The sequence below is a fragment of the Pomacea canaliculata genome, linkage group LG1, assembly GCF_003073045.1.
Source record: "Pomacea canaliculata isolate SZHN2017 linkage group LG1, ASM307304v1, whole genome shotgun sequence".
Classification (NCBI taxonomy): domain Eukaryota; kingdom Metazoa; phylum Mollusca; class Gastropoda; order Architaenioglossa; family Ampullariidae; genus Pomacea; species Pomacea canaliculata.
The window spans coordinates 36919-59924 of NC_037590.1; the positions used below are offsets into that span (position 1 = coordinate 36919).

The 23006-nt window shown below is 44.7% G+C and overlaps 1 protein-coding gene across 1 annotated transcript in view; it reads left to right on the forward strand.

Annotated features, from left to right (window-relative positions):
- Nucleotides 1-19578, forward strand: part of LOC112565332 — a 40344-nt gene extending 20766 nt beyond the window's left edge. Inside the window, exons 18-30 of the mRNA XM_025240740.1 lie at nucleotides 2229-2336; nucleotides 2857-3010; nucleotides 3355-3533; nucleotides 5709-5793; nucleotides 8688-8828; nucleotides 9321-9550; nucleotides 10279-10417; nucleotides 10689-10939; nucleotides 12751-13024; nucleotides 14653-14768; nucleotides 16562-16726; nucleotides 17234-17404; nucleotides 18433-19578. Coding sequence (XP_025096525.1) covers nucleotides 2229-2336; nucleotides 2857-3010; nucleotides 3355-3533; nucleotides 5709-5793; nucleotides 8688-8828; nucleotides 9321-9550; nucleotides 10279-10417; nucleotides 10689-10939; nucleotides 12751-13024; nucleotides 14653-14768; nucleotides 16562-16726; nucleotides 17234-17404; nucleotides 18433-18560 — 2141 coding nt within the window. The 3' untranslated portion in view covers nucleotides 18561-19578. The remainder of the gene's footprint in view (nucleotides 1-2228; nucleotides 2337-2856; nucleotides 3011-3354; nucleotides 3534-5708; nucleotides 5794-8687; nucleotides 8829-9320; nucleotides 9551-10278; nucleotides 10418-10688; nucleotides 10940-12750; nucleotides 13025-14652; nucleotides 14769-16561; nucleotides 16727-17233; nucleotides 17405-18432) is intronic.
- The last annotated feature ends 3428 nt before the right edge of the window (nucleotides 19579-23006 follow it).

The window sequence follows — 23006 nt, forward strand, 5'->3', positions numbered from 1 at the left end:
AATCACACACAGGAGACAGAGTGTACTATTTAATATTGTTAGTTATTATAAAGAGAGTTATAGTATACTCTGTATTATTATTACCAGAGTTAGTGTGCACATACTGTATTATTACTATTATTTTAATTACCAAAGTTATAATGTACGCTGTCGTGAACTCCGGTGAATGAACACGCGAAGATGGCTGATCACACTCGACACCTCTAGCAACTCAAGCCGACATTTACCGTACGCGCACACGTACACTAAATTAATAATTACACTTTTCTTGATTCTTGAGCCCCCATTGCGCATCCCCTATAGCCAGCACAAGGCAATTTAGTGTGCTGAAGAAAGTTATTAATGATCGAGAGATTTACAAATCCATTTACAAGATGATACAATCTCAAATATGGCCGCTCTGTAGGTGTCCCGTTACTTTCCTATGCCTAGTCCAGATATTGTGAGCCACTAAACTACCTTAGCTGCTACACACAGCACACTACACTCGTGTAACACACACTCGCCACTTATCTCGTCACACAAAGTCTCCTGTCACGTGACGGCCCTCCCATGTCGCTGACGTCCGAGAAACCGTTGATGTCCTCCGTCGAGCGTAGCGGCTTCCTTCACGAGCGCTGAGACTCTGGCACCGCCCTGTGTCAACCACGTGTCTCGCTCGTCCTCTAGGCAAGATTCCTGTCTCGAGCTTGACAGCGCCTACCTAGGACCAACGCTTATCTACCAGCCTCAGCCTCTACTGTTTGCGACCAAACAGCTATTGGTGATGAAGATGTTGAGCACTCTGTGATAATTACCTTTCACACCTGATAGCGGAGAATCTGAACAGCCTTGAACAGATCGCTGTTTCAACCTTCCTCCTCGAGAGCCCAGTGCCAAGACGATTCTTCGCCGGTCCCAATGCTTAATCCTCATCTGCGAGAATCGTCCTCTCTCAGTCAAGCATCCTACACACTTACTTCCAACCATTCTGCTACTGTCACAAACCTGCTGTGCTATTTCTTAAAATTATTTTTTAGCCTGGAAGGGGACAGGAGAATTAGCTGGAAGGAGGAGGTGCAAAAGACAGCAATTAATGCGGCTGTCAGTGTCAACAGTCTGAGTGTCGCGGCACGCCATGATGGGATGGCCGGTCGGTCTTTTTAATCAATTGGTGTTGATAGGTTGTTTTTGTTGGAAGAACAAAGGAAAGAGTGTTGAAGTGTTTTGAATTTTTGTGGTGTGACTGAGTTTTTCTTTGACGGGAGCGAGGAGAAGTAACTGTCTTTGTGGGGAACTGCACTGTCGGAAGGAACATTAGATGTTTTGTGACAGTGGAAGTGGTCGGACTGTGTGTTGGGAAATTTGCATTTGTTTTGTGTTTTGTTTTACTTCAAATTATATTTATTTAAAAATTTAAGTTGTTGTAGTTGTTTTTATTTAGTTATCTTCCTCGTCTGAAAGGCACTGTAGAGTGCAGATGACAGCTACCTAGTTACATCCAATCACTACGTAGCTGACACATGATAGAATGTTGGTCACTTTGACTGACCACTGCCCACACTGCACCCCCTTCTCTCCCCCTTCTCTCCCCCTTCTCTCCCCCTCCTCAGTAGTAACGCGGTCTGCGACTGCGGCGCCCTCCCGTCTGGCTTCCTATTCACTACCTGTGAATGTGTGTCCAGCGGGTGGCAACAACAAGTAGCGCTGTCGTCCTGCTCTAGGTGGACCGCGGCTTTATAATGAACGGGCGTATTCTGACGGCTGCTCTCTCCTTCTCTGGGCGACCTCCTGTAGCGCCATCTACCGTCCCACATTCCGACCTGACCCTGCGCCATGTCTGTCGTGACGTAAGCGGTTGCGGTTCACAGACCTACTGACTCCAGGGGAGATAAACTTTGGTGGGATTTCTTGGTCTTTTGTTCCTCCGACGGTCCCGAACCGCCAAAGGCCGACTACTGTGTCGCCGTCGCAACGCCATGTCAACTACTAACTCATCCCCACAGTCACCCATTCCACCTTCTGACAGTCTGTTTACTAGCGCGTTCGCTCGACTCGTGGAGGGAGCAGAAGTGAGCACCAACACTAGAGCCTTACACTAGTGATCACATGACACACTAAGAGCACCTCAGGTGTGGCCATCCTGTTCATTTACAGTGAGCCGCAACTGTGGTCTTCATGGTACTGTTGCAGGAAGCTGTGTTGGCGACAGGGTTGCTGACTGTGTTTGTGGTTGTAATGTGTTGCAGCAAGCTGTGTTGGTGGCTACAGGTGTGGAAATGTCCGGTGTGTACACAACAGCCGTGTCTGCGACGGAAACGACGACTGTGGGGACAAGTCCGATGAAGAGCAGTGTGGTGAGTGAGAGTATTGACCCTGACCGGAAAGCATGGCGACTTACAACCTTGTCTTCGGGACCTCTTGTGAGTCGACCTTGAATATAAAGTATGATGGACTTCCGGTACTAGGCGTGAGGTAGACCAATCGTCCTCCCTAAGATGAAGTGCTATTAGATTATTTGTCGATGTTTGTCATAAAGTGTGGTGAGCTCTAGAGCGGTGACATAAAGCCCTGTAAATGTAACACAAAGTGGATACTGATCAATGCATTGTAAGCACATTGTAGGTGTCTACTATCATTTTAGCACTACACTTTGTGTAGGCATTGTAGATCATAGGGTGATGAAAGCATTGTGGATTGCACTTGCTTACAGCTTAAGATGTCCCAAGTCTAATGCTGAAGAAACATCAAACCTGCTCTTTCAGATAAACTAAACTGAGTGTTTTTGCCTTGAGAAAACACATCACTATACTTTATGTGGTTGACATGGCAAGTAGAACGGGAATGCCGTTACCATGGTTTTACCTCTACCACCAGATGCGACCCCTCCTCCAATGGTTGTGCGGTTGGCTGATGGGGAGGAACATTCAGGACGAGTGGAGGTGCATTACTTAAATGAATGGGGCACAGTTTGCGATGACCACTGGGACATTCGAGATGCTCACGTTGTCTGCAGAATGCTGGGATACTCGTGAGGCTTAGTCTACAGATGTTTACAGCCATGCATAACAACTTCCACTGACTGACACAGCAGTTCCAACACCTGGAAATACCAACAAAACTCAGTAAACCTGTGCAGTAAATTCTTTCACCTGATGATAGCAGTAAACTCGCTCTTGTACAACAACGATGCAAACACTAATGTTCGTCAATGGACGAATACTTTGAAAAATTATCTACATACTTTCATGTATTACATAAATTCGTGTGTTGGTGCTAAGGCACATGGATATGTGTGTGTGCATGTAAATTATGTGTGTGCATGTATGTATGTGAATGTTCAACTGAACCTATATGTGCGTCTGCGTGAGACAGGCGAGCAGTCAGGGCCTCAGTGCTGTCACAGTTTGGACCAGGAGAGGGTAACATACTCTTAGACAATGTTGACTGCTCTGGCACGGAGACTTCCTTACAAGACTGCCCTTCGTCTCCTTGGAAACAACACGACTGTCACTCGTTTGAGGTAGCAGGTGTAGAATGCCTCGCCACCAAAGGTAAATACGGCACGTGTGGAATTTCCCTGAATACCCCAACTGTACAATCATTGCTCATGTCATCTAACAGAATACAATGTGTGTGTGTGTGATACTGTCAGAGAATACTCACCTTACAATCATTGCTCATGTCATCTAACAGAATACAATATGTATGTGTGTGATACTGTCAGATAATACTCACCTTACAATCATTGCTCATGTCATCCAACAGAATACAATGTGTGTGTGTGATACTGTCAGAGAATACCAACTTACAATCATTGCTCATGTCATCTAACAGAATACAATGTGTGTGTGTGTGTGATACTGTCAGATAATACCCACCTTACAATCATTGCTCATGTCATCTAACAGAATACAATGTGTGTGTGTGTGTGATACTGTCAGATAATACCCACCTTACAATCATTGCTCATGTCATCTAACAGAATACAATGTGTGTGTGTGATACTGTCAGATAATACCCACCTTACAATCATTGCTCATGTCATCTAACGCAGACTAAGCGCCTGCCATGTGTGTGTGTGTGATACTGTCAGATAATACCCACCTTACAATCATTGCTCATGTCATCTAACAGAATACAATGTGTGTGTGTGTGTGATACTGTCAGATAATACCCCACCTTACAATCATTGCTCATGTCATCCAACAGAATACAATGTGTGTGTGTGTGTGTGATACTGTCAGATAATACCCCACCTTACAATCATTGCTCATGTCATCTAGCTGTGGCGGTCTGGTGACGCAGCACTAAGCGCCTGCCACTTAATACAATGAGGATTGGCTGTCCTGTGTTCATATCTCGTCCAGAGCACGCTAATTTTTCCCTGCACGTGTCACCTGTTGGTGAAGTACACCCTTACTCGCAGTGCGTCCAAGCTTCTTGTAGTTTTTCCGTCAAAAGATTCCTTAAAATGTTCTCCTTCTACGAATATCTAGATAGGATAAATATTCTAAATTTCTTTTTCTCCTGACTCCAAAAAATTGATGTTTTTCACAATGGCCGCAAAACGCTTACTAAAGATTTTCACAAATAGTTATGTCTAATTTCTTTGCAGACACGGATACACTCATTGTACACACGGACACAGTCATTATCCACACGGTTATAGCCTTTACAGACACGGATAGTCATTATGCACACGGACACAGTCATTATACACACGGTTACACTCATTGTACACACGGATAGTCATTACACACACGGACACAGTCATTATACACACGGTTACACTCATTGTACACACGGATAGTCATTACACACACGGACACAGTCATTATATACACGGACACAGTCATTACACACACTGACACAGTCTATACACACACTGACAACAGTCACTACACACACTGACACAGTCATTACACACACTGACACAGTCACTACACACACGGTTACACAGTACAACACACCATATACACACGGACACAGTCATTACACACACTGACACAGTCACTACACACACTGACACAGTCACTACACACACTGACACAGTCATTACACACACCGACACAGTCACTATACACACGGACACAGTCACTACACACCGACACAGTCACTACACACACTGACACAGTCACTATACACACGGACACAGTCACTATACACACGGACACAGTCACTATACACACCGACACAGTCACTATACACACTGACACAGTCATTACACACACGGACACAGTCACTATACACACTGACACAGTCACTATACACACTGGACACAGTCATTACACACACGGACACAGTCACTATACACACGGACACAGTCACTATACACACTGACACAGTCACTATACACACTGACACAGTCACTATACACACCGACACAGTCACTATACACACCGACACAGTCACTATACACACTGACACAGTCATTACACACACTGACACAGTCATTATACACACGGACACAGTCATTACACACACGGACACAGTCATTATACACACCGACACACTCATTATACACACGGACACACTCATTATTCACACACACACAGTCCTTATCGATGAGACTTCGTACAGTAGCCTTAAATTATAGTTTTAGAACAGATGACACAAAACGATGTGTGGACCCAGCACTATCTTCCCAGAGAACACCTTGCACGCGACGTTCAAACGGACTTACAAGTGACTGTGTACAAATCTGTGTTTTGTTGTGATGTGAACAGTTGTTTTTGATGGCAGCCTGTCAGATAAGTCCAGTTCACATGCAGTCTCAACTACAAAGCTGTCAAATGCATTGATGCACATCAAGTCTGCGACGGGTCTGCCAACTGTCAAGACAAATCCGATGAGGCGAACTGCGGTGGGTAGTCTTGTTGTCATTTATTGTCTTCATCCACCAACAGCAAGCGTTTGATGATCGTATTCATACGCTCGTTAGTAAACCCTCGCTGCATCACATCTCTTCCAATAGCTTTCCGCCCAGCTACAACAGAGTAGCATTAGGGGACAGTCTTACAGCACTGTTATAGGACAGTCTTACAGCACTGTTATAGGACAGTCTTACAGCAGTGTTATAGGACACGTACAGCACTGTTATAGGACAGTCTTACAGCACTGTTTATAGGACAGTCTTACAGCACTGTTATATAGGACAGTCTTACAGCACTGTTATAGGACAGTCTTACAGCAGTATAGGACTGTTATAGGACAGTCTTACAGCACTGTTATAGGACAGTTGTTATAGGACAGTCTTACAGCAGTGTATATAAGGACAGTCTTACAGCACTGTTATAGGACAGTCTTACAGCACTGTTATAGGACAGTCTTACAGCACTGTTATAGGACAGTCTTACAGCACTGTTTATAGGACAGTCTTACAGCACTGTTATAGGACAGTCTTACAGCAGTGTTATAGGACAGTCTTACAGCACTGTTATAGACAGTCTACAGCAATGTTATAGGACAGTCTTACAGCAGTGTTATAGGACAGTCTTACAGCAGTGTTATAGGACAGTCTTACAGCACTGTTATAGGACAGTCTTACAGCACTGTTATAGGACAGTCTTACAGCATGTTATAGGACAGTCTTACAGCAGTGTATAGGACAGTCTTACAGCACTGTTATAGGACAGTCTTACAGCAGTGTTATAGGACAGTCTTACAGCACTGTTATAGGACAGTCTTACAGCACTGTTATAGGACAGTCTTACAGCAGTGTTATAGGACAGTCTTACAGCACTGTTATAGGACAGTCTTACAGCAGTGTTATAGGACAGTCTTACAGCACTGTTATAGGACAGTCTTACAGCAGTGTTATAGGACAGTCTTACAGCAGTGTTATAGGACAGTCTTACAGCACTGTTATAGGACAGTCTTACAGCAGTGTTATAGGACAGTCTTACAGCACTGTTATAGGACAGTCTTACAGCACTGTTATAGGACAGTCTTACAGCAGTGTTATAGGACAGTCTTACAGCAGTGTTATAGGACAGTCTTACAGCACTGTTATAGGACAGTCTTACAGCAGTGTTATAGGACAGTCTTACAGCAGTGTTATAGGACAGTCTTACAGCAGTGTTATAGGACAGTCTTACAGCACTGTTATAGGACAGTCTTACAGCACTGTTATAGGACAGTCTTACAGCAGTGTTATAGGACAGTCTTACAGCACTGTTATAGGACAGTCTTACAGCACTGTTATAGGACAGTCATACAGCACTGTTATAGGACAGTCTTACAGCAGTGTTATAGGACAGTCTTACAGCACTGTTATAGGACAGTCTTCAGCACTGTTATAGGACAGTACAGCAGTGTTATAGGACAGTCTTACAGCACTGTTATAGGACACGTACAGCACTGTTATAGGACAGTCTTACAGCAGTGTTATAGACAGTCTACAGCACTGTTGTAGAGAATCACGTACAGCAGTTGTGTGTGTGTGTCAGAGACAGCACTGTGAAGTGTGTCTTTGAAGAAATTATGAATCCAGACTGTGAAGTGTGAACACTGTTGTGTGTGTGGTGTGTAGAGAATCAAGACTGTGAAGTGTGAACACTGTGTTGTGCGTGTGTAGAGAATCCTGACTGTGAAGTGTGAACACTGTGTTGTGCGTGTGTAGAGAATCCTGACTGTGAAGTGTGAACACTGTGCTGTGTGTGTGTAGAGAATCCTGACTGTGAAGTGTGAACACTGTGTTGTGCGTGTGTAGAGAATCAAGACTGTGAAGTGTGAACACTGTGTTGTGCGTGTGTAGAGAATCAAGACTGTGAAGTGTGAACACTGTGTTGTGCGTGTGTAGAGAATCAAGACTGTGAAGTGTGAACACTGTGTTGTGCGTGTGTAGAGAATTGCGTACAAGGCAGCTGTAGTCCAGTTGCGGATTTGCTCGCAAGCTTGTGTTTCCAGAGGGGACAGATGGGTGGACATGGAGAAGGATGGGGCCGCACCATCTCCAGCTGTCCTGCTCTCTCCTAGCTTTTCTCTGTTTTACTCCTAGCTTCTCTCTCTCTCTGTTTTACTCCTAGCTTCTCTCTATCTCTGTTTTACTCCTAGCTTCTCTCTCTCTGTCTTGCTCCTAGCTTCTCTCTCTCCAGTTTCTGTCTTGCTCTCTCCAAGTGTCTCGCTCTCTGCTAGCTTCTTTCTCTCTGTGTGTCTTGCTCTCTACTAGCTTCTCTCTCCATGTGTCTCCCAAGTTTCTGTGTCCTTATAACGATTGACGATTGGAAATTCCGTGTTGTTTTATTATTTGTTTACTGTAAGCTTCACGCCTTTACAACTGCAGTACGATCCCAGGGCAGTCACGTGGAAGTCACGAGACTGGATGACGCAACCCACTGCTCTGTGACGCACCTGTGAAAAGCGAAACCGGAAAAGGCGAAACACTAACTTAGTCCAGCGCATGCGCTTGGCAAGTGCTGTCCAGTCAAAGTCACATTTCGTTTAAAATGGCTGACGTGGATTGTACACGTGTACAGGCTCAGACACATCAACTTCTGAGTAAACATTGTATGGCGCACAACTCGTCTGTCAAATGTGTTGAGAGGTCAGCCGTCTGCTGACGTGTACACACCAGTGACACCACCACACAAGCTGGTCGTGGTGAGTGCATGTTGTCAGGCTGCTGATGTCGGTATGTAGCATGCGGTACCTGTGTATGTATTTCACCTGCTTATGTCATCGTGTTACATTTTTTACGCATACAGAGCGCGGGTGGAATTAGTGAATGGAACAAGGAAAAACGAAGGACGAGTTGAAATCATTCGAAACGGTCTGCGGGGCACCGTGTGTGACGACCGGTGGGCAACGGCACAGGCCGATGTTGTCTGCAGGATGCTGGGATTCAGGTAAACCTCGCCCGTTGTTATACACAAACAGTGCAGCCTGTTGTTTCCGGTAAACCTCGCCCGTTGTTATACACATACAGTGCAACCTGTTGTTTCCGGTAAACCTCGCCCACTGTTATACACATACAGTGCAGCCTGTTGTTGCTAATAACATTAGTCCCACTGATACAGAATAGACTACTGTTAACACAGTGCAGCTACACAGTTCTAGGTTCAGTTAGTTATATGGAGGTTCAGTGTCCACTAGCTTCATGAGTTTTGCCATCTGTGGTCTCATCTAGTGACGCTGCCTCGTGTCGGATCCTAGACAAATTACTATTAATAGTCTAGAGACAGAGGACCTTGACCCTGTCTGGGTAGACAGATACAGAAGGCGGGAAGCCGATAGACAAGTACACATTCTGGCCAAACGGCCGGTCTAAAGATTTCGGCAAGTTGTACTTTGCCTACCCCTGAGCTAAACCTTGGAGTAAAATCGGTTGTATTGAACAGACACGGAGGAGAAGTGGTCTTGAGCAATGAATTTGGAGCCGGTGATGGGGTCATATGGTTGGACGAAGTCAACTGCAGCGGCACAGAAAGCTCACTGACCGCATGTCACCACAGCGACTGGACAATCAACGACTGCAGCCACTCTGAAGATGTTGGTGTAAGGTGTTACCTAACTTCCACTACATCTTCTACGTCAACAACAACTACTCCTACAACTACTCCCGAAGCAGGTCAGTATCACTGTCAGAAATATTAAAAAGTGGGATATATTAGAGTACTTACATGTTAGCATCACTGTCAGAAATACTAGCAAGGCGACTGTATTAGATATACAGAGTACTTACATGTTAGCATCACTGTCAGAAATACTAGCAAGGCGACTATATTAGATATACAGAGTACTTACATGTTGGCATCACTGTCAGAAATAATAACAAGGCGACTATATTAGATATACAGAGTACTTACATGTTAGCATCACTGTCAGAAATACTAGCAAGGCGACTATATTAGATATACAGAGTACTTACATGTTAGCATCACTGTCAGAAATACTAGCAAGGCGACTATATTAGATATACAGAGTACTTACATGTTGGCATCACAGAGACATGCAGGGCATCATACTAGTCAACGGCATCTCCTTTAAGACTTTATGCATCTGCATAGGCGTAAAACAAATTTGTATTTTCCAATGTCTCATGGAGCTGTGACACAGCATTGCAGTGAAAACGCAGCTCTGTCTCTGCCATCCAGTCTTCCTCTCTCCACACGAAGAAGCCTCAAGTCCTGTGTGGACAAACAAGCTAATGGCTTCGTTGATACAACAAGAAATGCAGTCTTGTTTATGACAGGAAGTAAAGGTACTTATTGAGATTAGCCACGTACCCGTGTCTGCTGGGTGGGCTTTCAAGCGAGTGTGTGTTGTGCGAATAAATACATGCAGTCTACTTTGCAGTGCGCGTGCATCTGGTGGATGGAGCCACACCTAGTCAGGGCCGTGTGGAACTTGAGATAGGTGCTTACCGAGGCACCGTGTGTGATGATTCCTGGGACAACAAAGATGCTGCAGTAGTGTGCAGGATGGCTGGCTACGTGTGAGAGAACATAGCGAATAAGTAGTTAGATACTACCGTTTGAATGGCTGTTGGAGTGTAATGCTATGTATATGTACTATGTACATAGTTGTTATACAGTACGAGCAGAGCAGTGTGTAGTGTCTGTACATATGACTAATTAATATTATTTACTTCATTCTACACTGCACATGTAGCCAAATAATATTTAAATTTGCAACTTTAACATAGATTGTTAGTTTGTAATGTATGTCAACTGTAGGTCAACTAGTTCATTGGTTGATTTTGTCAGAGATGGGGGCAAAGCGGTAGGAGGGGGTGTGTACGGAGAAGGATCGACCATGTCCCCCATCCTTCTAGACGAAGTCGACTGTATGGGAACAGAGATGAGTCTGATGGAGTGCAGCCATCTTGGTCTGGGCAACCACAACTGTCTACACCACGAAGATGCTGGGGTTATCTGCCAAACAGATACAAGCGGGTATAGTCAGAGTCCTGAAGTAACCCAGCGACAGGAGACAACAACTCCGACTGATACATCCGGTATGAGCGAGTACTAATTGTCCAACAAGGCGTAATTACATTTCATATGTATGAGCATTAGTGATTCATTATTGGTGGTGGTGGTGGTGGTGGTGGTGTGTGGTGGTGGGTGGTTGGGTGGGTTGGTTGGGTGGGTGGGTTGGGTTGGGTGGTGGTGGGTGGTGGTGTGGTGTTGGTGGTGTTGGTTGGTGGGGTGGGGTGGGGGTGGTTGGGTTGGGTTGGTGGTGGGTGGGTGGTTGGTGGTGGTGGTGTGGTTGGGTGGGTGGGTGGGTTGGTTGGGTGGGTGGGTTGGTTGGTTGGTTGGGTTGGTTGGTTGGGTTGGTGGGTGGGGGGTGGGGGGTGGTGGTGGTGGTGGTGGTGGTGGTGGTGGTGGTGGTGGTTAGGGTTGGTGGTGGTTTACATCCACCTGCACAAGAAATAGTTTTTTTTCTCAAATAAATAGGAGGATCCAAATTTCCTCAAATTGAGACGAATATCCCTTTCCCGTTTTCAAGACGCACCTTCAAACACACCCTGTAGAACGGGTGGGCAAAGTACGACCCGTTGGTCATCGTCTGACACCGTTTACTGCTTACCGGTGTTGTGATAGTGCAGGGACACAGATGTGTCATCGGTAGAAGCTGGACACGCTGCGGGCTTGGCTTTTTCGTGTTTCTCCTGCAAACAGTCCGATCCTAGTCGTAAGTTCAGTGGCTCAGTGGTTCAGTGGTTCAGTCACTGCTTGTGCAAAAGGTTGTAGTTTTCGTGCAGTAAGTTAGTACCGTAGCAGCTCAACCAGAAGGCTGACAGGAAAAAGAGAATATGGAGGAGTGTCAAAAATTCAAGTTCAAGAAGACAAGAGGGTATTTTTTCACGAATGTTGTGGACAATGTTTTGTGCTAAATTTGCCGGGAAAGCATCACAAAGAAGAGCAAGATCGGGTGGAATTTAAACAGCAAACATTCAGGGTATTGCTGTGAACTCTCCAAAAGAAGAAAGGGCGAAATAGTCACGCCAGCTGGCCGAACAGCTAAAAGAGCAGAAAGTCATTTTCACCAAACAGCAAACACCAGAAGGTGACAACAAAAATGAGTTTTAGTGTTGCATATAGTATTGCTGATCAAAAGAGGGTGTTCGTGTACAGCGAGTTCATCAAGAAACGCGTGCTTGATGGGGTGGGAATCGTGTGTTCCGGAAAGAAAAATGAAGAACAAAAAGGAGTTAGAGAATATCTGCTTATCCAGGAGAATAACGTTTCTGTATTTCAGAGAAGTGGGAAGTAAGTTTAAAATATTGTCAAATCGTTTTACTTTGACAGTTAAAGTGTGCCAGTCTGCAACTTGAGCTGACCGACTTACAGTTCCACACAGTGCTGAAGGCTTCGGGTTAGGCTTAGGGTTAACCCTAATCCCCAAAACGATGTCCAGTTCTTCAAATCGCTAAGTAAGGACATTTCAGAACTTGGAAGAGTTTTCCAAAGGAATGAAGTAGATGTTTACATCCATGTTTGTGTGCAACAGACTTCTTCGACCATGAGGCAGCATTCGCGGATGAGGGACACGCATTGGGCCGCAGTACTGCAAACCGTTATATCGGAAACATGGCCAGATTTTGAAAGGCTTGTAAACAATTTCAGACTTTACTTCGAGACCGACCCAACAAAGCTTTGCCCACCGCTAATGTACAGAAATAAGGTTGAAACCTGTATTTAGAGTGGGGGTGGGGGAACACACAGACCATTGTGCATAAGACGATCGCTTCAGGGTGGACACACGGAATATAACCTCTGGTCAACGACATAAATATGTGAGTATGAACATTTATGTGAACAGACAGAATACAGTGTGGAAGACGGCCACTGGACAACTTTCACCACCGGGGACAAGAGAGGGCTGGCTTGAACACGTCAGCCATTCGCCAGCTGAAGGAACATCGATATGAAAAGATTGTCGGGGGCTCTATAGCTCGCTATGGCATGTACCCGTGGCAGGTCGGAGTTCAGAAGGTCTATAGCATTGATGAAAATGGCTACAAAACAACAGGCCATTGGTGTGGAGGCACTATCATCAACAGGCATTGGGTTCTTTCTGCAGCCCACTGCTTTCTGTAAGTCTATCAACTATAGAACACAAAGTCAAGCTCTACTGTTGGCTCTTTTCTCCACAGCGTCACTCACTCACACACTCCTCTCTCTCTCACACACACACACACACGCACACATTTTCTATTTTTCACAACCAAAGCCACCACCCCTGCACCTTTGTCTAATCATGTTATCGTCACACCACTTGTGAGCCCAATCTCCCTTTTCTGTACTAAAGTGTTTGAAGACGTTGTGCTGTATCCAAACATAATCTGTTGGAGCCATTTTAGTCAGTCAATCATGACAATCGTTCGACCGAGACGATGTTGCTTCAGTGACATCATCTGACTGCAACATGGATCACCTCTCATTGTCAATGCTGGATCCCCTCTCTCTCTTTATTGTCAATGCTGGATCCCCTCTCTCTCTTTATTGTCAATGCTGGATCCCCTCTCTCTCTTTATTGTCAATGCTGGATCCCCTCTCTCTCTTTATTGTCAATGCTTGATCCCCTCTCTCTCTTTATTGTCAATGCTTGATCCCCTCTCTCTCCTTATTGTCAATGCTGGATCCCCTCTCCTTATTGTCAAGCGGTCCGGTGGCGCAACGGTTAGCGCTGTTAGCGCCTGTCACCAATACAGTAAAGGTTGGCTGCCCTGAGTTCATTTCTCGTCTCGGGCACGCTGATCTTTCTCACGTGGCATCTGTTTACAGGGCTGGCTGCTTGCCGTAATATAGCCTTAGTTGCTGACACGGCGTAAAACACCAATTCCCCCCCCCTCCTTATTGTCAATGCTGGATCACCTTTCCTTCCTGTCAATGCTTGGTCACATTCCCTTACTCTCAATGCTTAATTACATCTCCAGAAAGAGAGGACAGGTCTAGCTTGTCATAGCAGTACTATCAGTTTCTCTGCGTATACGATAGGTGGAATTTGCCATGCCGATAGACTCATTTTTATGTGTACTGAACCGGTCTAAAGTCATGAAGCTCAAATTTGATCTTTACTCATCTTACTTCAAACTGGATCCAATACTTGGAATAAATATAAGTTATATGAGCTGACATTCACCTGCCCTGATTATTTTTCTGAACTGCTCTTCTCTTACGTCCCTACCAGGCAGCTCCGCTCCTCGTCTGATGATCGTCTCCTTACTCTTCCTGTCACCACACACAACAACATATGGACACAGGATGTTTAGTTATTGTGCAGCCAAACAATGGAACTCTTTCCATTTCCATACCCGCCACCTACCTACTGTTGAATCCCTTACACGTGCACTGTAAACACACCTCTTGTGTAAACATTCTCCTAACAACTTTCCCATAATGCTAGTTCTTGTCACACCATTCCTTTTGCAATATCATGTTACTCTCAGCTCTTGTTCTTGTTGTTTGGTTCCTCTTTGTGTTTTCTGTATTTGATATTATTCTTCGTTTAGTACAGTTGTTTATTCTTGTATAGCTCATATGTTATTTGTTTGTTTTGCTGTTCCTCGTATGCTGTCCATGTTTCGTTCTTGTTCTTAAGCGCTAAGAGCTTGCTCCTTAGGAATGTGAGTAGGTTCTTTACAAATTTTTCATTTTTCTTATTGTTGTTATTGCACACTTATGTTTGTAATTGACAGTAATGTGTGTTTTGGCTGTGCAGGAGCCTTGGAAAGTCTCAGGTAATGTTAAAGGTTGGTGACTACAGCCACAAGGTCAGTGACCCAGGAGAACAAACACTGGAAGTAGAAGAACTAATTTCGCATCCAAGCTATGATTGTAAGCAGTTTTGGGATGCTTCTTGTGTGTGCCTATGTGTGCTGTCCTCTGGGTCCAGTTGCTTTTCATTATTCTGGGTCCTTAATCCTTTAGTTACTGCGTTCATCGGGTCAAACTGTTTGGGACATCTCACGCAGTGTCTTTGATATGGTTACACATTAACTGCCACACATTTATATATTATAGAGATAAATGCATGCCTTCGTCGAAGAATTAATATACTGCAAATGGCTACATATTAATCGTGTAGGGCTACTCATTCAATCATCGACCGGTACCAGTTGACGAGAACCAACCTGACAGACACAAGGCCTATCTTGAGCAACGGTTTTGACAATCGGTTCACCTGTGCTCTTCTAGTCTGAAGCCAACTTGTTCTTTTATCAGTTCTTCAGTGCGATGCGATTCTGGATAACTTTCAACATGGCTTTGCTTGGATGGCCTATTAGGCGATCTGGTCCTGTAAGTTTGACAGGGTTTACTGTTTCCTTCCTTTGAAAGGGGTATAAATGGTGAATACATCAATTTTAGGCCATTCTTTGCATTCTCAGGCCTGTGTTGTAGTGAGTAACAAACTGCACTATGTCGGAAGCGGCCTTACATTAACCCTGATTAAACGGTCATACATGGATCATGCACCGAAGCAGACTTGGAAAAGAACAGGAGAGAGCGAGGCAAAGGACATCGGAACTACCTGGCCCAACTGAAGGGGGCTGCCCTATACAAGGTCCGCTGGCAAGGTGTTGCTGTTTCGTGCACCACCCCTCCTCGAGGAGTAACAAGGAATAGACTAAACATTGATCCTGCAAGACCACACATTAGTCATTCGTCCCTTGACTGGTGCCCGTTGTGTGTATGAGGGGGCAATAACACGGATAAACGAGGCAGCTGACAAGGCCCACCACTCACGCCTGTTTTGGGCGATAGGGAGTAGGTCCTACACAAGACGACCAGTCCATTCTGACTTTCATAAGCCAGTTTTTTTTCTCTCTGGCCTTTTTCCATTGTGGCATCCCTCTTGGGTACCATGAAGGACAACCTTCGGCGAGGTGTCATGCCGGGTGACAAGGCCAGCAGCTGACATCGCTTGATTAATGCAGAGCCTATGCTTACCATCGGTAAAGCAGGATTGGTACTAGGACTTGCACAGAGTGTGCATTGTACTAAGTCCTGATGGTATGGCTTTGCCAGACCCTGTCCAGCTTAGCCACTGCCGCTGTTGCGATCCTAATGTGGATATCTGGCGTGGAGCTGACGTCCTAGGAGAGGGTGGCTACTGCTTTGTCATTGTCAATGACCACAACTTTGCTCTTTTTAGTGCTGGTCTCCATTCCATATGCGTCCGAACTGTGTCGGTAAGATCTTGGAGTTCTTTGTTAAAGCCTGCTAACAGACCTATGTCGTAGGTTGCAGCTCGGCCTTTCCCTGAGTAAAATGGAAGTGCGGTGATCGTGGAGGGTTTTATGGCGACACATCAACTCATGCCTGAGTCTCTCCATCCTAGCTATGCCTGAAGTGCGTACTTTGTGGGAACTGACAAGTCATCAAAAGGAGTTAATTATTAAAGAGCTTATTACCAAGTCTTATTACTAAAGAACGTTTGACTCAGAGGAAAATAAAGTTTTGTGAATGTTCTGTTAGAGGTTATACGCTTCATTTATTTTCAACAGATCTTCCATTTTTGTGAAACACAAATCTGCTTTTGTTCTAGTTATTTTTATCGTGTTTATAATTGTATTTATAATTTGTATTATTTTGATGACATTGCTTATCAGATGGCATTGATCTTTCAGATGAAACTCACGATTATGACATTGCACTGTTGAAAGTAAAATCTGTGGTTGGTGAAAGCATTGCATACAATAACTATGTGCAAGCCGCATGTCTGCCCTCCCTTGACACTAGCTACACGTCCAGAACAAAATGCTACATTTCTGGCTGGGGAGAAACAGGAGCTGGTGAGTACTTCCTGCTCTTGGCACTAGCAATATTTCCACAACGAGCTGTATTTTGCAGGATACGGGAAACAAGAACTGCCAAGTACTGCCCTTTCGTGAGTACTGTCACCATAGAGCTTCTGAGTGCTACCTGTAGCTACATGTCCAGCATGACAACTATAAAATAGTGTTTGCTGCATTCATTAAGTTTGAGTCAAATACTAGGGTGTTAAACACTTGCTGTAACAGCTTCTGCCTGAACGTTACATCAGTGATGTTTTAAATTTATTTGACAACTTATTAGCAATGTTTAAACAGCTTTTTCTGCGAGATTGAACATTAAAAATTTGGAGTACAAGCTATTTTGCATTATTGAGTAATATATCCTCAGCTTTACAATGTCCTGTGTAGTCATATATGATGTAGCCAGTTCACTCATTTTATATCACTTTCAAGTAGCGTTTGAGTGATGCCAAGAGCTAAGCTTGTGATGTTAAATAAAATGATACATATCTGCGTTCAATACAGGAAATACCAATATCCTACGTGCAGCAGCCGTTCCAGTTTTGTCTCACAACCTCTGCAGCTATTTGTACAAGGGGGAACTAACCCGCCGCATGCTTTGTGCTGGGTACATAGAGGGAGGCATTGACACATGTCAGGGAGACAGTGGAGGTCCCCTCGTCTGTGACATAAATGGTAAGGTCGTCTGTGACATAAATAGTAGCAAGGGTCGTTTGTGACATAAATAGTAGCAAGGGTCGTCTGTGACATAAATAGTAGCAAGGATCGTTTGTGACATAAATAGTAGCAAGGGTCGTTTGTGACATAAATAGTAGCAAGGTCGTGACAAATAGTACAAGGATCGTTTGTGACATAAATAGTAGCAAGCGTCGTCTGAGATAAATAGCAAGTCGTTTGTGACATAAATAGTAGCAAGGGTCGTCTGTGACATAAATGGTAAGGTCGTTTGTGACATAAATAGTAGCAAGGGTCGTCTGTGACATAAATAGTAGCAAGGGTCGTCTGTGACATAAATAGTAGCAAGGGTCGTTTGTGACATAAATAGTAGCAAGGGTCGTTTGTGACATAAATAGTAGCAAGGGTCGTCTGTGACATAAATAGTAGCAAGGGTCGTTTGAATAATAAATGGTCAGGTCGTCTGTGACATAAATGGTCAGGTCACTTGTCAAAAACATATCGTCTGCTTTGAAGTATTTATAGCTGTCTGCCTGAAGCAAAGAAAATATGAAAAATTCTTGCAGCAGTGAAACTACACCCCACCTGACTAATGACAAGCCCTTGCCCCCGGGGAAGAAAGAATGAGATATTATTGGGATGCCTTATAGAAGTTCATGATTCTGGAAATATAAGTGTGACATCCAGTTTTTGTGACGGTTACAGGAGTTTAGGAAGAGTGCTAAATGTGTTGTGTAGATGTATTACTTGGGTTATGGTTGGGGTTAGTGCTACGTGTGTTGTGTGTGACTGTCCTTAGTTATAGCTGGAGTTAGTGCTACATGTGTTGTGTGTGACTGTCCTTAGTTATAGCTGGAGTTAGTGCTACATGTGTTGTGTGTGACTGTCCTTAGTTATAGCTGGGTTAGTGCTACATGTGTTGTGTGTGACTGTCCTTAGTTATAGCTGGGGTTAGTGTTAAAGTGCTGTCTGTGTGTCTGTGTGTGTGTATATACTAGTTGCAAGCCATGCAAGCTATCTGCTTACAGGAGTGTATACCATAGTAGGTGTGACATCATGGGGCTTTGGATGTGGGAATCCACGTTCACCCGGGGTGTATACCGACACATTGGAGCTACTGTCGTGGATTGAGGAAACAATTCAACGCCATTCATAAAACTTGATTGACAGATGCAATATTTTGTGACACTTCCATGATAGATCATGAGGACATTTTATTGGAACCAATCAGAGATTTTTTTGATGAAAGTTAATATGTAATATTTTGTAAAGATAATGGTAAGAAGACTTATACAAAACTCTAATAGCTGTTTAAAAACAATGATGATAGTAACTTTTGAAACAAAATTATTATAGTCACTTTTTAATAAAATATTATGCTCAATAAATAAATTGCAAATCGATGATTCACTTTGTGAAGAAGTGCTGCCTTAGGAATGTAAATGTTCATTGTATGTATATATAGATAGATATCTTTAACCAGAAAAAGTTATACTTTCACAAACTCTCAACACTGTATGCCCTTGGCGCAGTTAACACAGGGAAGTTGAGAACGGAAGATTATGCAATATGAACTAACCATGTATACAGAAATAAGTAAGAGTAATCTTCTGGTACGATATAATATGCTTTGAGTTAGCGTCTGTGTCAGCTTCTTCGTCTCTCTAAACCAGAGTAAATTCATCTTGTAGCCCTATTGCGGTCCCTACTGAAAATGTCCCCTGTAGTACCGCTCAGCCACATCCCCCTGGACAGGGAGATCAAGAAATGAATGTTCCCTGTATGTGTCATAGAACCCAAAAACATCCAGTGACAAACGCACCCCTCTGGGTGGGAAGCAGGAGGAATGAATATTCTGTGTTGTGGAAACCAAAAATATTTGCTGACCAACGCCACAGAGATGATGTCCCAGCGCACGGAATGCTTCCTGTAGTCAGTATCTGACAGCAAGTGTTTTATTTTCTCTCTAGTTTATTTCTCCTCCATATAGATGTCAAGTAAACAACCAGAGTACTACGAGCCCAGTGAGAACAACAGTATATCAATAAAATATGAGGTTTCAAAAAAAGGGTTGCAGATCTTGAACGCCAAAAATATACCAGCTATAAATTTAGTATTCAAAAGCCTTAGGTGGTGGTGGGGAAGGGCGTCAATGCCTCTAACAACAACAACAACAACAAAAATAACAACAACAAAAGAAAAACATGGCATTAAAGATCACAGGGTTAATGAATTTTGACCATCGTATCAGAAAAGGTGTAAGCGAGGGCTCGGTGGTTCAAACAAACATATAAAGCCCCCAGCATCACCTGATAAACAATTAACGTTTCATGTAAATGTACAAACTAATTGTCAACAAACTAATGAAGTCCTACACACTCGTCGGGTTTATGTTGTTCTCAGAAAAAATTATAATTAGCATTAGAAAAGTGCGTTCAGCTTTTTGAATACCGACCAACATATGCCATTACTAGCAATATCCGAAAAAATTGAGCTTACATTTCCTGAGAGATCTGGGTTAGCCTTACATCTGCTTCACGGATGTGAACCGTGGACCCTGCTTACTTAGAGACAGGAAATTCGAGAGCAAGTGCCAGAGAACGTTCAAACCACTGACTGTACGAAGCATATCATGGTGGGCGTGAGCTTGTCTGCTTTAGCCACGTGACCCGGCATGACATCCTCTTCAAGATTTGTCTTTCGAGGTTCAAGGGTGGCCAACTGGCTTACGAATGCGAAGGAGTGGACTGGTCGTCCTGTACAGGATCTGCTCACCATCACCCAAAGCAGGCAAATGTGGCGGACGTGCTCGAATGATGAACTAACGATCCCGGAGAAAAATATTACCATTCTAGCACAAAGCTCAGAAGCTGGCAAGACCAGAGCTTCACACGAGCTAAACAAAGCCATTCCACAACCGATGAGGCGGAACAGACTGGTCTTTACGAGACAACACAACACTTATTTCCCCGCGAGCTATGGCCAGTCCTTTAGCAAAAACACGGCGAGGGCAGGCAATAATATAAAATAAACATGTCAACCAATACAGCCACATAGCTGGCCGGCAAAACACTATCAGCAGTGTCGCTCTCCAAACATGTATTATGCAAAGTCTTTAGTTTATACTGCTCAACCTCTGACTCCCAATACATCGTCTTCCCGCCTTCTGTGTCTTTCTACCCTGATGTAGGGTCGAGGTCCTCTCTCTGGACTATCTATTAATAGCCAATTCCGAGAATACGACATCGGCGAGGGGGGAGGTTGGGGCCGTCCCCGAGAGTACACCACGGTCATGCGACTGGCGCAGCTGAATCCACGTGTTGAGGTAGAAACGTGTGTAGGGACGTGTGTAGGGAGGTGTATAGGGGCTAGTATATGTATGTGCAGTGACGTGTGTAGGAACGTGTATAGGGGCTAGTATATGTATGTGTGCAGTGACGTGTGTAGGAACGTGTATAGGGGCTAATATATGTATGTGTGCAGTGACGTGAGTAGGGAGATGTATAGTGACCTGTATAGGGGCTAGTATATGTATGTGTGCAGTGACGTGTGTAGGGAGATGTATAGTGACCTGTATAGGGACATGTATAGGGGCTAATATATGGACGTGTATAGGGTGTGTAGAGATGAGTATATGGACCTGTATAGTGGTCTGTATTTGGACGTGTATAGGGAGATGTATATTGAAGTGTTTAGGGACTGTATACGTGTCGCGTGTCGGCGACTGTTTTGCGGTTCGTGTTGTACGTCCCGTACTTTGCTGGCCTGTCGGTTGGTGGAAATCCAGCGACCTTTCACCTCTCTTGTGTAGTCCTATCCGTCTCGCAAGCCTATAGACTTGCCATCCCGCAGTGCGTGCAGATGGTGGGTGTGCATGTGTGTATGACATTTCTTACGCAGTGCATCTTTCCTCATCCTTCGCTGATCTCAGTGAGGAGTTTCTCACCTCTAATTCTGAGGTCACGTGACAACTGTCTCCTTGTTTACTTAAGTCCCCTTCTTGCTGCCTGCCATCAGATATTGTCTACAAACTGTTTACATGTGAGCCTCCCACCGATGGACAGGAAGTTGAAATGGTCGTGGCTCTGTGCACGATGGTCGCCAGCAAGATATTGAGGATAGGGGCGACGATACGGCCCGTCATAATATGTGTTTGTGAGCAAAAGAAAAATTTCTGTCTTGGGTTTCCTCGACAGACAATAAAGTTTGATTTGATTTGAGGACACCCGCCGTTAAAAACACCTGGAGCATCAACGCGAACTATACCACAGCTTCATCGATTTCAAAAAAGCTTTTGATCGTGTCTGGCACGATGGACTCTGGCAAGTTATGAGATTATTCAAAATAGAAGAGAGACTGATCCAGATGATAGCAGCACTCTACAAGAACGCCTGCAGCGCGGTGCTACTCAACAAACAACTAGCCGAGTTCTTCGGGATGACGATCGGATGCCTACTCTCTCCCATCCTTTTTAACATCTTCCTTGAGAAAATCATGCAAGAAACCCTCCACGACCATCATACCTCAATCTCCATTGGTGGCAGACCCCTGTGCAACCTCCGCTTTGCAGATGACATTGACCTCATGGCAGGCAGCAACAGCGAACTTCAGGATCTGACAGACAAACTCTCAAGAAGAGCAGGGGCCTATGACATGGAAATAAGCTCAGAAAAAAGCAAAGTGATGATCAATACCACCAACGACAGCAGCAGCAACATCGTCATGAACGGCCAAAAGCTGGAAGAGGTCAACAGCATCAAGTACCTAGGTGCCACCCTGACTAGAGATGGTTGCTGTACAGCAGAGATCCGTATCAGGATTGGTAAGGCAACATCGGTCAATGTCCAGGCTGGATAGGAATCTGGCGAAGCAACTCAATCAGCTTCAGTACCAAGCACAGGCTGTACAATCCTCGTAGTGTCAATCTTCTCTACGGCTGCGAGGACTTGGACGCTGCTTCGCCACAACGGAGAAGAAACTCCAGGCCTTTGAACAAGTGCCTGAGAAGGCTGCTCCGCATCTCGTACCGCGAACACAAGAGCCAACGCATACGTACGGAGCACCGTAACCTCTCTCGTGGGCCCACATGAACCCCTTTCTGGCAGCAGTGAAACGGCGCAAGGCTCGCCTGGTTGCGGTCAACGTCACCGCCACAACACCCTGTCCAAGACGAATCCTACAAGGAACCCTTGAAGGGAGCCGTCGTCGTAGCCGTCCGAGGAAAAGCTGGGTCACCAACATCAAAGAATGGACCGAACGCGAAATGCCAGACCTGCTCTCATATGCCCAAGAAAGGACCGAATGGAAAATTCTGTCTGTTGCTGCTGCCGGCCGGTCCCCCCTACGCCCGGACCGGCAAGGGACTGACCTGACCTGACCTGACACCCGCCGTTGTGTGAAAGGCGATGTCTCACCTGGATGCAGAATCTTGTACAACGCTTCAGTGACTAGGGAAGCCTCAAATGCCACGTTTTTCTCAAATGTGTTTTTAAAGTTGATGAAGTTGTGGAAGAGATGACGCTGATGTGTTTTGTGCGACGATTGCAGATGTGATCAACTGTGCTGCCACCACATAGTAAGCCTGTTCTTGGCTTGCATTTCC